The sequence below is a fragment of the Halichoeres trimaculatus genome, unplaced genomic scaffold, assembly GCF_033239565.1.
Source record: "Halichoeres trimaculatus isolate MK-OKI-2021-1 unplaced genomic scaffold, fHalTri1.1 fHalTri1_scaffold_3, whole genome shotgun sequence".
Lineage (NCBI taxonomy): Eukaryota > Metazoa > Chordata > Actinopteri > Labriformes > Labridae > Halichoeres > Halichoeres trimaculatus.
Genome location: NW_027437181.1, coordinates 1571370 through 1583933, shown reverse-complemented (window position 1 = coordinate 1583933; position 12564 = coordinate 1571370). Strand labels below are relative to the sequence as shown.

General features: G+C 38.3%; 1 protein-coding gene across 3 annotated transcripts in view; it reads right to left on the bottom strand.

The window, feature by feature from the left end:
- Positions 1-12564, bottom strand: part of tspan4a (tetraspanin 4a) — a 308346-nt gene that overhangs the window by 109435 nt on the left and 186347 nt on the right. For all 3 annotated transcript variants that reach the window (XM_074667196.1, XM_074667195.1, XM_074667194.1), the window contains one exon: positions 3407-3598. In XM_074667196.1, the coding sequence (XP_074523297.1) occupies positions 3407-3598 (192 nt within the window). The remainder of the gene's footprint in view (positions 1-3406; positions 3599-12564) is intronic.

The window sequence follows — 12564 nt, the reverse complement described above, 5'->3', positions numbered from 1 at the left end:
ATCTCTAGCCAGACTCTTCTCCTCTGTTGATCCCAAATGGTGAATGGATTACCGAACTCTATACGATCCACAGAGTCCCTTTCTACTTTAAGAGATGACTGAAGACTCATCTGTTCAGGGAACACTTAGACCTTCAATCTGAGCCAGAAGGTCTCAGACCCAGCTCTTAGTGAATTTTCAGCACTAATTACTGAATTTTGTTGAAGGTTGAAGTAAAAAAAAAAAAAAAAACTCTTGCACTTAATGGCAGCACCTGCAGCCAAATAACTAACACTTTTGTCGCACTAACTAGGTTTCTTCTTCTGTCTAAATTTGGACAAAGCATCTGCTAAATGAAACTGTACAACTGTAGAACTCTATTGTAAATGAGCAGTAAGAGCAGAACTGATTAATCAGAACTCATGTAAACCATTTTAGATGCTCGTTAGTGGCAGATTGGCATTTAGTAACAGGCCATCCTGTATGCATTTTGTCCACTACAACCTGTTGCACCTGCACCAACATAAATCCACACCTGTGTATATTAGCAGTAGAGAAAAATGCGACCAGCTGGATACAACAGATGTGTTTGGGCCTTTTCTGCTGAGTTACAGTGTGGGCGAGGATCAGTTTAGGTTACAGTCAGTGTGTGTCATTCCACGGAGTCCGCTCCACTGCGTCCCTGCTACGTTTCTAGACCAGGACTCTGGAGGACTTCAAAGCTGCTGGACAGCATTAAAACAAACCCAGCACACTGGCCGTGTCCAGATCAAATGAACAATGCCAGTTCCTGGGATGTTTGGCATTGACAGAGAAGATTTGGCTCAGCTCTGCAGCTCATCAAAGGCATGTTTCTCACAAACAGACTTTCAAGATTTATCTCCAGGAAGCTTTGTTACAACAAAGAAATAACCCACCAAACGCAGAGTGCCTCAGTTTCTGAGCTCCATTATGACACTGAATGGATAAGCACATCAGACACAGGAAAGCAGAGCTGATTAGATGCTTAATGATTGTCATCCAGAGATAGCACCTTTACATCGCCACAGTTAATTTAAAGTGAAACAGCATCACAGTTAACAACCCAAAAAACAATTCAACACCCACTGACACACTCTGTATTTAATCAGGTAGCTTTCCTTAGATCTGTTTGGAGATGGGACGGCGTGTTTCCGCCTCTACCTTTCAACGTTTCTCCTCTGAGCCTGAACAGCTGAACACTGAGCCTCATAATTACTGCTCTGCCTCTGATTACCACAAACAAACCTTAAATGTTAATTGAAAAACTGCTTGTGCACAACATACTTCCTCATTGACTCTCCCCCAAACAGCATCTGTTCACAGCAGAGGTTGTTTCATCTGTCAGGTAAAGCAGTGGTTATCAAGCTTTTTCAGCTCAAAACACGTTCGGTTGGAAAAAAAAGACGTAAAACACAGCACTGTACTTTTTGTGTGTGATTTATGAAGTATTCTTTTTTAACAGTAACATTGTTATTTTCCCTCCTGCACAGTCACATGACCAACTGCACGGAACTCTCAATCATTGTGACATCATCACCAACTGCTGCCAGCTGCACGAAACTCTCAATCATTGTGACATCATCACCAACTGCTGCCCTCTCAGGAGAGAAATTGACTGAAGTTTTACAAACAACTCCTCATAGATGCCACATTTTAAACTAAACCTCTGTGAAAATATGATATTTCTGTAGTAATTTTTGTCAGGAATCCACCCATGTCATCAAAAATGTACAACTTTTACTTTTTTTGTCAAGAGGCCCAAATGCCGCAGCTTGTGTGGAGCTGGATTCTTCTCTCCCATTCATTCTTATAGGGGGAGTTGAAAGGGCTTCTTTGGGGTTCATGGACTTTGAGGGCTTGTCATTTGAAAACCATTTGAGGAACAACAAATTACCACACAGGTTTTGTAAAGCAGGACCCACTCTGTCATTTGAGCAAATTTCAAGTTGATACCATTTTTGGCCAAGGAGGAGATTATTTTTGTTTGAAGCCCAAAAATGTGGCCAAATTTCATTTCAAAAGGTAATTTCCAGCTTCCTGTTTAAGATAGGCCCAAGGTGCTGTTAAATAAACTATGAATCTCAATGAGACGAACATTTTGACATTGGTTTCATTTCTCTACGACATTCCTATTGCCCATTAGGGCGGTTTAAGTGTGTTTAAGTGTGGCTTAATTCGGGCAGGTGGCGCAAGAGAGTAAATCATGGGATGTTGGGGTCAAGTTTGGTATTATACTGTTTTTTTTTAAGAACCTGAGGTGTTCGCCAATTTTGGTGAGTTTTTGAGTATTTTAAGAGCATGTGAAATAATAAAAATAATAATAATAATAATAATACTACTACTACTACTAATAATAATAATAATAATAAAAATAATTATAATAAAAATTATAAAAGTAAAAATAATATGAAAAAGCAGAGGCAGAAAAAAAATGAAAAAGAAGAAGAAGGAGGAAACAGAGCAAAAACAATGCTTGAAGGTGCCCCCTCCGTTTGAGATAACTAAAGACGTGTTTAGACAAAAAGATTTGTGCACATAAAAACAATTGTAAACTAACAGCGCCCTCTTCTGGTATCAAAATAAAGGTCTGTCTTCAAACTGAAATTAGCAGGAGCTTAATAAACATTCTCTTAACAAAAAAAGACAAAAACTTAATTCTAAATGAAAGGTTTGATATATATATATATATATATATATATATATATATATATATATATATATATATATATATATATATATATATATACCTTTTTATATATATATATATATATATATATATATATATATATATATATATATATATATATATATATATATATATATATATATATAAAGGTTTTTTCTGAAGATGTGCTAGCTTAATGCTACTGTTGGCTAATTTCTCGCTGCAGAGAAATCTCAATGCCTTGGGTGGGTTGCACTTTTTGGATCCCATGAGGCATATTTTTCCAGTTCTGGTTTTGCTTTTTTTTAGCCTGTCTTTAGTGTCTGTTTGTGTTTTTAGCAGGGTTAGTGCTACGCTTTAAGCTGGATGCTGTGATCTGTGTTTTTGAGGGAGACCCTGATTTTTGGGGTATAATAGAAGTAAATCACCTACTGGATGTCACGTTCAGTTTTGAACTTAAACTTACATATGAGTCAAATATTGATTGAATAAATTGTGTTAGAGGAAATTTGCTTGGTTGGTTTTTTGAAACGGGGTACACGCACCGCCATTTGAGAACCACTCATGTAAAGGATGGATGGTGAATGAGCAAGATGTCTCAAAAAGTAAAAATATTCTTGTACAGGCCTATTGAAGAAGTCGTGGTGTTACTGTGATGACAACAAAATGTAATCTGAAAGTCTGGCATCATGACCACGGAGTCAGCGACAGAGTCACGAACCCTCCGTGTGAACATCTTACCGTGAGCAGCAGAGGACGGCTCTCTTTGACAGCTCCCACGCAGCCCAGACAGCCAATCACCATGATGATGGTCCCCACTGCGATGAGCAGGTTTGCCGCCGACAGCGAGGGAAGGGATGATGACAGCGTGGCAAAGTTTCCCTGGGTCACCGAGAGCCAGACCCCCACCCCCAGGATGCCACATCCTCCCAACTGCAAAGAGAAACACAAAGAGACACGAAGCCGTCAGCGTGCAAACAACAAAGTCAAACTCTGCTAAACAGCAGCACAGTCAGACGTGGTGGTGCATGAAAATATGTGCTGCCTCTCCGCGGCTCCTGGTTTGTTTTTTAAAATGCATGCCGATGAGAGCGTGCGGGGTTGAAGAGGGAGAACAAAACAAAAGAAAGGGAAAAAAAAGCTCTTGTCAAAAACTCGAAAAGCTGCAACAGTCGGGATAAAAGATCAACAGAGGAGGCAGAGCAAAGCAGCACGAGCCTTTTAAAAAACAGCTCAGTTTAAAGAAGTAGCTCTCCATTTAGGAAAAGTGTGTTTGTTTGCTTTACTGCAGAGTTAGAGGAGATGCATTTACTACCATCTCTGTCAGGTCAGTATACAACGGCAGTTTGCTGCTTTTAGGAGAGCTGAGCACAAAAACCATCACAGGGATGTAAACCTCTTTAAAGGCTCTGTGGAGTAAAGGTATAATGAGAAGCTGAGGAGTCAGGCTGTCAGATCGTCACAAACTGAGTGTGAGGATCCACAAAAGAAGAACTAGACTCCAGTGAGGGTTTAAAGAGACAGACGTGATCCACCAGGCAGAAACCTCCAGCACAACCAGACACACTCATCCATCTGCCAGGATGACAGGGAGGCAGACACACACGTGGATACTGACACACGAGGTGCGGCTCTGGAAAGCTCACAGGCTGCGTTTACACACAGTCAGTATCCAGGTTCAGGTCAATATTCTGGTTTCTGAAACATCCAGAATAACCCGTTTACATGTGAGTGCAAACAGAGTTATTCCTGTTCACATGGTCTCCTGATGGAAACAGCAACACTCAGACAACATCATGACGCACTTCCCCTTCTTCTTCCTGTATCCATAGCAACAGCAGCAACAGCAGCAACAAGAACAACAAGAACAAAAGCAGCATGGTGGACTTCCTGTTCTCAATACACCAAGATTCCTTGAAAACAGAGCATGCTCAGAACACAAATTAATGTTTTTTTGGATGGGGAAATCCCGATAGGCCAAGGGTCTTCAACCTGTGGCTCTGGAGCCTCGTGTGTGGCCCTCTGACTCCTTGTAGCTTTAAAAATATTAATGATAAAAAGAATTTTTATTTTTCTTACAGAGGATAATTTCAAAAGTTTTTAATTTATTATCTATTTATGTTTTTTTTCAAATTTCTTTATTTTTTTTATTTTTTTTTTTACATTTTTTTACATTTTCTTTTTTTTCCCAAACTTTAGAAGTTTTAATTTATTTTATTTTTAAGGTTTTGGTAATTTTAAAAAGAGTTTTAAATTATTTTAAAACTTTTCAAATGTGAAGCCAATTTTATTTTATTTTATTTTATTTTTAAAATTTTTAATTATTTATTTATTTCTTTATTTGATTTTTAAATGCCTTTTTTTTATTTGCAATTTTTTTAAATTTCAAAATTTCTTGAAATTTTTTCTAATTTTTTAAAATGAAAAACTAAGACAACCAAAAAACTTCTGGTTTTGATAATTACTCACTTAATTTTAACTATGTATAATTTTTTTCTTTTTTACACGTTTTTGTCTTTATTGTGATTGTGAATTTGTGGCTCCTGAATGACTTTAATCTAGGTGAGGTGAGAAAAAATTGCCCCCATGAAAGTAAAGGTTGGAGACCCCTACGATAGGCGTATACATGACCAAATATTCAGGTTAGGAAAGGAGTAACCCAGGGGTGATTACATGGCCTTGAGCAACCAGGTTATTGCTAATATTCCGAATATGAAACGGTCAATGACTGCATGTAAACACAGTTACTGTTGTTTTGTGCTGACTGACCTATCCAGGTGAGTTTCCAGGTGCCTGATAAAGTTTGATGTTGTGGATCCAGCATCTTTGATCCAGATCCTGAGGACTTTACAGTCAGCACTCTTTGAGTTGGCCCTGTCCTGTTTGAAGTTTTTACAACCAAATGTAATGATGAATGGTCCAGCAGTAGCTGCAGGTCTGCCACTGGTTGCCACTGTCATAAGCCGACTGTAATAACTGCATTTCAACACCGGGTAAAATGAATTCATCCTGATTCTGGTTATGGGATAGGTTTTTCCACAGATTGTACCTTTAAATCCGTTATATGCTACTTAAAAACACACTCTGATGACTCACTGTAAGTCATTTACATATCAGTCAAACTTCTGTCTGTTTGACTTCTTTGGTGTCGTGGAGAGCTCACAAAGCAAAAGTATTCAGGATTATTCTTAGTCCTGACTTCAGCTGGACTTAAGATCAATCCATCCATCAATCAATGAGTCCAGTTTATTTTTATAGCACATTTAAAAATAGCTCTACAGTCAGTGTTAAAGGCAAAAGTAAAAACACAGAAACACTGAGGAGAGAAGACACAAGCAGAGAGGGAGTCAAACTCTGAAATACGGCCGTGTGTGTCGAGCCAGGACTTAAAGGAGAAAGCAGAGGGGCCAAATCTCATCAAACCAGCACAAAGCAGAAAAAAAATCCTAGAAATCGATTGTAAAGTGTATTGGAAACCGATGAAAGCCGGCCAGAAGAGCGATGATATGCTCTCTTCTCCAGGAGCCAGACAGAAAGCTGGCAGCTACAGGGACGACTGGCTGAAACCAGCACACAGGGAGTAAAAGTCGAGGAGATGAAAGCACGCTAAGTTTGACTAAATCACTCCACAAGAAGGATGTGTTATTTGCAAATGGTTTGAGGTGAAAGGACGGGGTTTTAATCCAGCTTTTATTTTCTTTCTTATGTAAAAGCAAAGTCTAATATCAAACCAAAGCTGCAGGTTCGTGTACTGTTAACCTACGCTGTGAGAGATGAAATCTGACGGGCCAAAAGAGCAGCTCGATCTCTTCTCTGCTCAGACGCAGGAAAATAAAAGGAAATTTTAAGCGTTTGGCCTTCTGTTTTCTTCATTAAATGAGAGCAAAGCTTCAGAGAAAGGGTTTAACCAAAGGTAGAGCTGAGTGTCATCAGCTTAGAGAGATGTTTCCCTTTCAGTTTGCTCTGTCCCTGAGGGAGAGCGTGAATGGGGGAGAGGACGGAGCCTTGTGGGACTCCACATGATTCAGCTGCATGTTTACTATGAAGGTTCAGTTTCTGACAGACATCTCCCAGACATTGGTATTAACTCAGATAATCCACACATGAAAAGAAATCACAACGTTCAGGTCCATAAATAATGATTATGGTGAATTAAGTACGATAACACAGGAAAAAAGTATTGAAGACGCTAACTGAGACTCATCTAATACTTAGTGGAGAAGCCTTTGTTTGCAATGACAGCTTCCAGAAGCTTCTTGTATGTTTGAACTAATGGCCCACACTGCTCAGGTGTGATTTTGGCCCATTCCTCTGCACAGATTGTCTTTAAATCTGGAATATTCTTTGGTGCCCTCTGGTGAACCCTTTTCTTTACTTCTTTCCACAAATGTTCAGTTGGATTGAAGTCAGGTGATTGACTAGGCCGTTCTAACAGATTGATTTTCTTTTTCTGAAACCATTTGAGAGTCAACTTTGCCGTGTGCTTTGGATGGTTGTCCTGCTGGAAGGTCCAGCCACGTCTCATCTTCATCATCCTGGTGGATGGCAGCAGATTCAGATCAAGAATTTCCCCATACATGGCTCCATTCATTGCTCCGTCAGTTATATGAAGTTTGCCAACACCATGAGATGAGAAACAACCCCATGCCATGATGCTTCCACCTCCAAACTTCACTGTTGGTGTAGTGTTTTTTGGCTGATGTGCAGAGCCATTTCTCCTCCAAACATGGTCTGTAGTATGACAGCCCAAAAGTTCAGTTTTGGTCTCATCTGACCAGACAACATTCTCCCAGTATTCTACAGACTTGTCAAGATGCTGTTTAGCAAACTTTAAACCAGCTTCAACATGCCTTTTCTTGAGGAATGGAGTCTTGCGGGCTGAGCGGCCATAGAGGCCATGGTGGTGGAGTGCATTGCCTATTGTTTTCTCTGTAACAATTGTACCTGCTGCCTCCAAGTCTTTCTGGAGCACTTTCAGGGTGGTCCTTGGCTGGTTGAGTCCTCTTCTGACTATCTTTCTGACTCCCTGGTCAGAAATCTTCAAGGAGCTCCTGTGCGTGGCCTGTTGATGGTAAGGTGGTGCTTCTTCCACTTGTGAATAATGGCCCCAACGGTGCTGACTGGAATATTCAGGTGCTTTGATATAAGTCTGTAACCAGTTCCATTCTGATGCTGAGCAACAATCAGGTTGTGAATGTCTTCAGAGAGCTCTTTGCCTTTACCCATCATGAGGTGTGTGCTATTTACCTGCTTGGTGAAAAAAACACCTTTTTTATAGGACCATCAATTTGCTCTAGCCCAGCTGATGTTGGTTTGCACTAATTGGAAGTTCAAGTAATAATTACTGACAGATTTCAGGTGGTATGGAGCATTTCCTGTCCAAAGTATACAGCCTTTCCATGGTGTGTTCAACACTTTTTTCCTGTGTTATCGTACTTAATTCACCATAATCATTATTTATGGACCTGAACGTTGTGATTTCTTTTTACAAGTAGATTTTTTAATAGTTTTACAAGTATTATTTTCCTGTGATAAATGCTTGTCTTTTGAATTGGAAAAATTCAATTGAGGGAGAAAAAACATAGATGTGCACTGTGAGCAACCAAATCAAATTCTTGTTATTCATGTAATAATAAGCTTGGTCTTAGTAGAAATATTCATGTTTCAGTGTTGAAGTAATGTGTCCCACATTTGGATTGTAAGCTGGAGAATTCAATCTGCAGCCCAGCAGCTCTCATACTCTGAAAATATTTCAGCTGGAGGTTGCTCTGATGAGGACTGGACAACGCTCTGCTCTGAACGGCCTTTTTCGGCACCTTGAATAAGTTTTTGTGTCTTTACTTGGAAACTGGTGCAGGGTTCAGATTTAGCTCATGCTTCACTGAGCATCTGAAGCAGGCTGAAACAGCCCGTGGCTGTAAGAGGAGAAAGTTTTATTTGTTATCCTGTGATGTTATATATAGATGAGATATATGGATATGTATGGAGGATTATGTATCTCTTTTTAATGAGGAACTGCTCTTTTATCTTTCTGTTTCAGGGAAACTTCCCGCTCTCACACGCTAACACGTTAGCATGTTTACTGAATGATGCTGCATTAATCTGTAGGTTAACCTCAAAGGTCCCTCTGAGCGTCGTCTTCTGTTAATCACACAATTAACACGTTAAATCAATAACAGTCACGCCTCTGATTCATATTCTGCTCTCACTCACCACAAAGTCGGACACGCGGCGCCACCGTTTGGTTAGAAGCAACGTGAGTCGCTCTGTTTTAAAGTGGCCTCGCTCTGGTTGTTTATTCTGCACCAAAACTCACACACACACACACTCTTACACACACATCGCTTTAGAGTTTGTTTTGACCAAACAAATTGAAGTAAAAGCACCCAGGGAGATGTCTGGTGGAGTGATGTCTGATGGTAATAAAATGATGAAAACTGAACTGTTTTATGGAGAAAACAGAAAAATGTAAAAATGATGCAGCCAATAACTGGAAAAAGAAAAACAAACAAACAGAAAAAACCCTTACCACTCATGGTTTATTCGTCAGAACATCACCTCAAACAATCAGAGCAGAGCTAACCGTCACATGCTCCTTTACTTAAAGTTATTTTCAGGGTTAATGGAGTTCAAACTGAAGTTATAACTTTAGCTCAGTTTTTAGTTTTGCTGTAAAGGTAAATGTACTCACAGATTATAGAAACAGGAAATGAAGAGAAGAAACTCCATCCACTTAAACCACATCCATCATCTCTGCTTTGACGCGACTCGAGGCAACAAACAGAGGAAACGGACCCAAACACCGACAACTAAAAATATCATGAAACAAAAAATTCAAAAGTCTGAAAAACACAAAGAAAGAAAACACAATGCCACGGGGCAACAAAAATCACTTGAGCTCAAGGAAAACACAACGTGGGGAAGTGATGCGACAGCACCCGTCATTCAGCTGTGACGTTTGAGAAACGTGTACACCATGAAACCAGTTTTCCAAAATCTTTACTTTGGCAGGAGTTTTCAGAAAACATCATTTTAAGTAAATGTACAGTTAGTGTGGATGACAGGCATCAAGATTTACAGAAAATATAGAGATTCCAAGATACCTGGCTGCATGTGGACATGGGTTTAGTTTACTAACAGATCTTTTTAGAGCAGTTAAAAAATCTGAAACCACAAAGTAAAAAAGCACTGTGTTCACAACGTCTGAGTTCTTGCTTTTAGAAAAATCACTGAGATGCATCAAATCTTTGATTCTGACTGATCCAAACCTTTAAACGTTATTAACGATTGTAAACTCTGAAAAGCTAAAGCAATGCTAGGAACAGCCTGATCTCACACACACATCAAAACAAGATGAAGTGAAGTTAACAATGAGATAAAAGCTACTTTTCATCAGAAACTTTCAAGAACATGAAGGATATTGGTACAACTTCTAAAAGAGGATAGAGGAAAGGAGATAGGAGAGTCAGAAAACAATGAGAAATGAAGTCATAGAACTGTTTCTGATAAACAGTTTCAAGCATATTGTTGGGTGGAGCCATACTGGAAATGGGCAGGCTTTGACCCTCCACACCAACGGCTACAGCAGGGCTCTGCAACCTTTACTGTCACTGGAGCCGATTTGACTCAGCTCACTCAGATTAAAGTCATTCAGGAGCCACAAAATCTACTTTATCTTCACAATAAAGACTAAAATGTGTATAAAATTCAAGTCATAGTTAAAATCAAGTGTACAATTATCCAAACCAAAAGTTTTTTGGAATGAATGAAACGGTACATGGGTTGTCTTAATTTCTGATAAATTTGCAAAATTTGCAAAAAATGTTTTACATTTGAGAGAATTTCTAAACTTTTGAGACAAAATAACCAAGTTTTTTGAAAATTTTTGAAATTCCAAAAATGTCCAAAAATATAAATGAGTAATTATTTAAAAATTATTGAAATTTCAAAATAAAAAGATAAAATAAATTGAAAGATATTCAAAAAAATTCAAGATTTTTCAAAGTATACTCAAATTTGATAACCCAAACCCTAACCCAAAAATTAGAAAAAAGGAAAAAACTCTAAAATTTTGTAAATGTTATTGCAAATAAAAAAATTGCAGATATGTAAAAAAAAAATTAATTAAAAAACTTTTGACAATTTGAAATTTTTAAAAAAATGGAAAAAAATTCAAAATTTTTGGAAGAATACTTGAATCTGGTAACATATATTGATAATATCACTTAAATCATAATTTTATTTTCTGACTCTAATGTCTTGCCACAAATCCATCATGTATATCAATCCAGCACGTTGTCAGTGAAATGAATCCATCCTCACAGAATTAAAATCAGTATTTTCTTCCAGATTAGTCTTTTTGTAGATGTAGTTATCTTCCCAGGGCTGTAAAACTTGAGGTTAGCCACAGGTGCATGGAAAGTTGGTGGGCTGTTGGTGTTGTAGGAGGTGAAGTAGAGCGGTGGCAGGCTAAACACGCAGGTCACTGACAGGGAAACTGATCAAGTTGATGAAAACAGACACAGAGCAAACACAAACCACAGCACAGTGTGGGGTGTGGCGGTGTAACGGGACATGTTGAGTGAAATCAAAAACCACGACAAAGGTCACAGGTAAGAGGACCTGAGAGAGGTGTCTCTGCTGTTTTCTTTTAACTTTAATGAAAATGTCAAACCTGATGTTGATTCAACCTGTTAGCAGGCTGAACACGTTGCCCTTTAGTTGGTTTCTGAGTCACTCTAGTTAGCGTAACCAGCTAACTATCCCTCCACACCTCCAGCCAACACAGACTCTCAGGTTGAAGCTCCAGAGAGGAACTTTCATTCTGAGCCAACTCTTTGTTGACGAATGTTTTTTCTTGTCTCTGTCCGTGTGTATCTGTGGGAAGCGTTTTGTAAGAACAGAGATCCCTCTGCTGTCTTTGAGGCGTCTAACGTCTCACTCTCTGTGAATCTCTGCTGAGGGAAATGTAAACAAAGGCTGACTCGGCAGCTCGCTTTAAATCGCCTCGGCTGACACCTTCCTGTTGGCAGCGAGTGCAGCCGTGAAAAATATCACTGTTTGGAAATACTCAGTCTTCCTGTTGGCGGTGTTTTAGGCCATAGAAAAGCTACGTTTCACTTTAAGGAGCAAAATGCAGGTTAATGACAACAGCTAAGGAATTTATGGTAAAATAAACTAAAAGTTATATTTCCTGGAGACATTTTAGAGTGTTTCTTTTTACTTCCTCATTAAAAACTGTCATTTGAAAGTGACGTCACTTAGGGAGTCCCTGTTTAACTTTAATAAACACAGATCAGACACGGATTGGTCACTCCTGTCAATGAAAAGGAAGAAAATCTATTTTTCCTGTACATATGATGGTCCCAAGGGATATAGCCTGTTATGAAAGATGGAGACTAGTATAGAAGCCCATTTCAACCAGTTGAAGAGAAAAGTCAATTTTATGGGATAAAAAGTCAAAATTACAGGAATAATCTCATTATTTTGAGATAGACGGTCGACAATATGAGATAAAAAGTTATTGATATGAAATAAATAGTTAACATAAAGAGACAAAAGTCAAAATTATGAGTTAAAAAAGTCATAATTATGTAATAAAACATAAAAACCATGGGACAGAAAGTCAGAATTTGTGATAAAAGTGGAATTTTTTTTTTTTTTTAGAAAGTCAAAATTATAAAAGAAATCTCATAATTTTAAGATAGAAAGTCAACAACATGAGATAAAAAGTTATGTTTATGAAATAAAAAGTTAAAATTTTATGAGATAAAAATGTAAAATTATGAGAAAAAAAGTCAAAATTAAGAGTTTAAGTCAAAATAATGAGTTAAAAAAGTCATAATTTTATTATTAAAATATGAAATTATGGGACAGACAATCAACATATGTGATAGAAG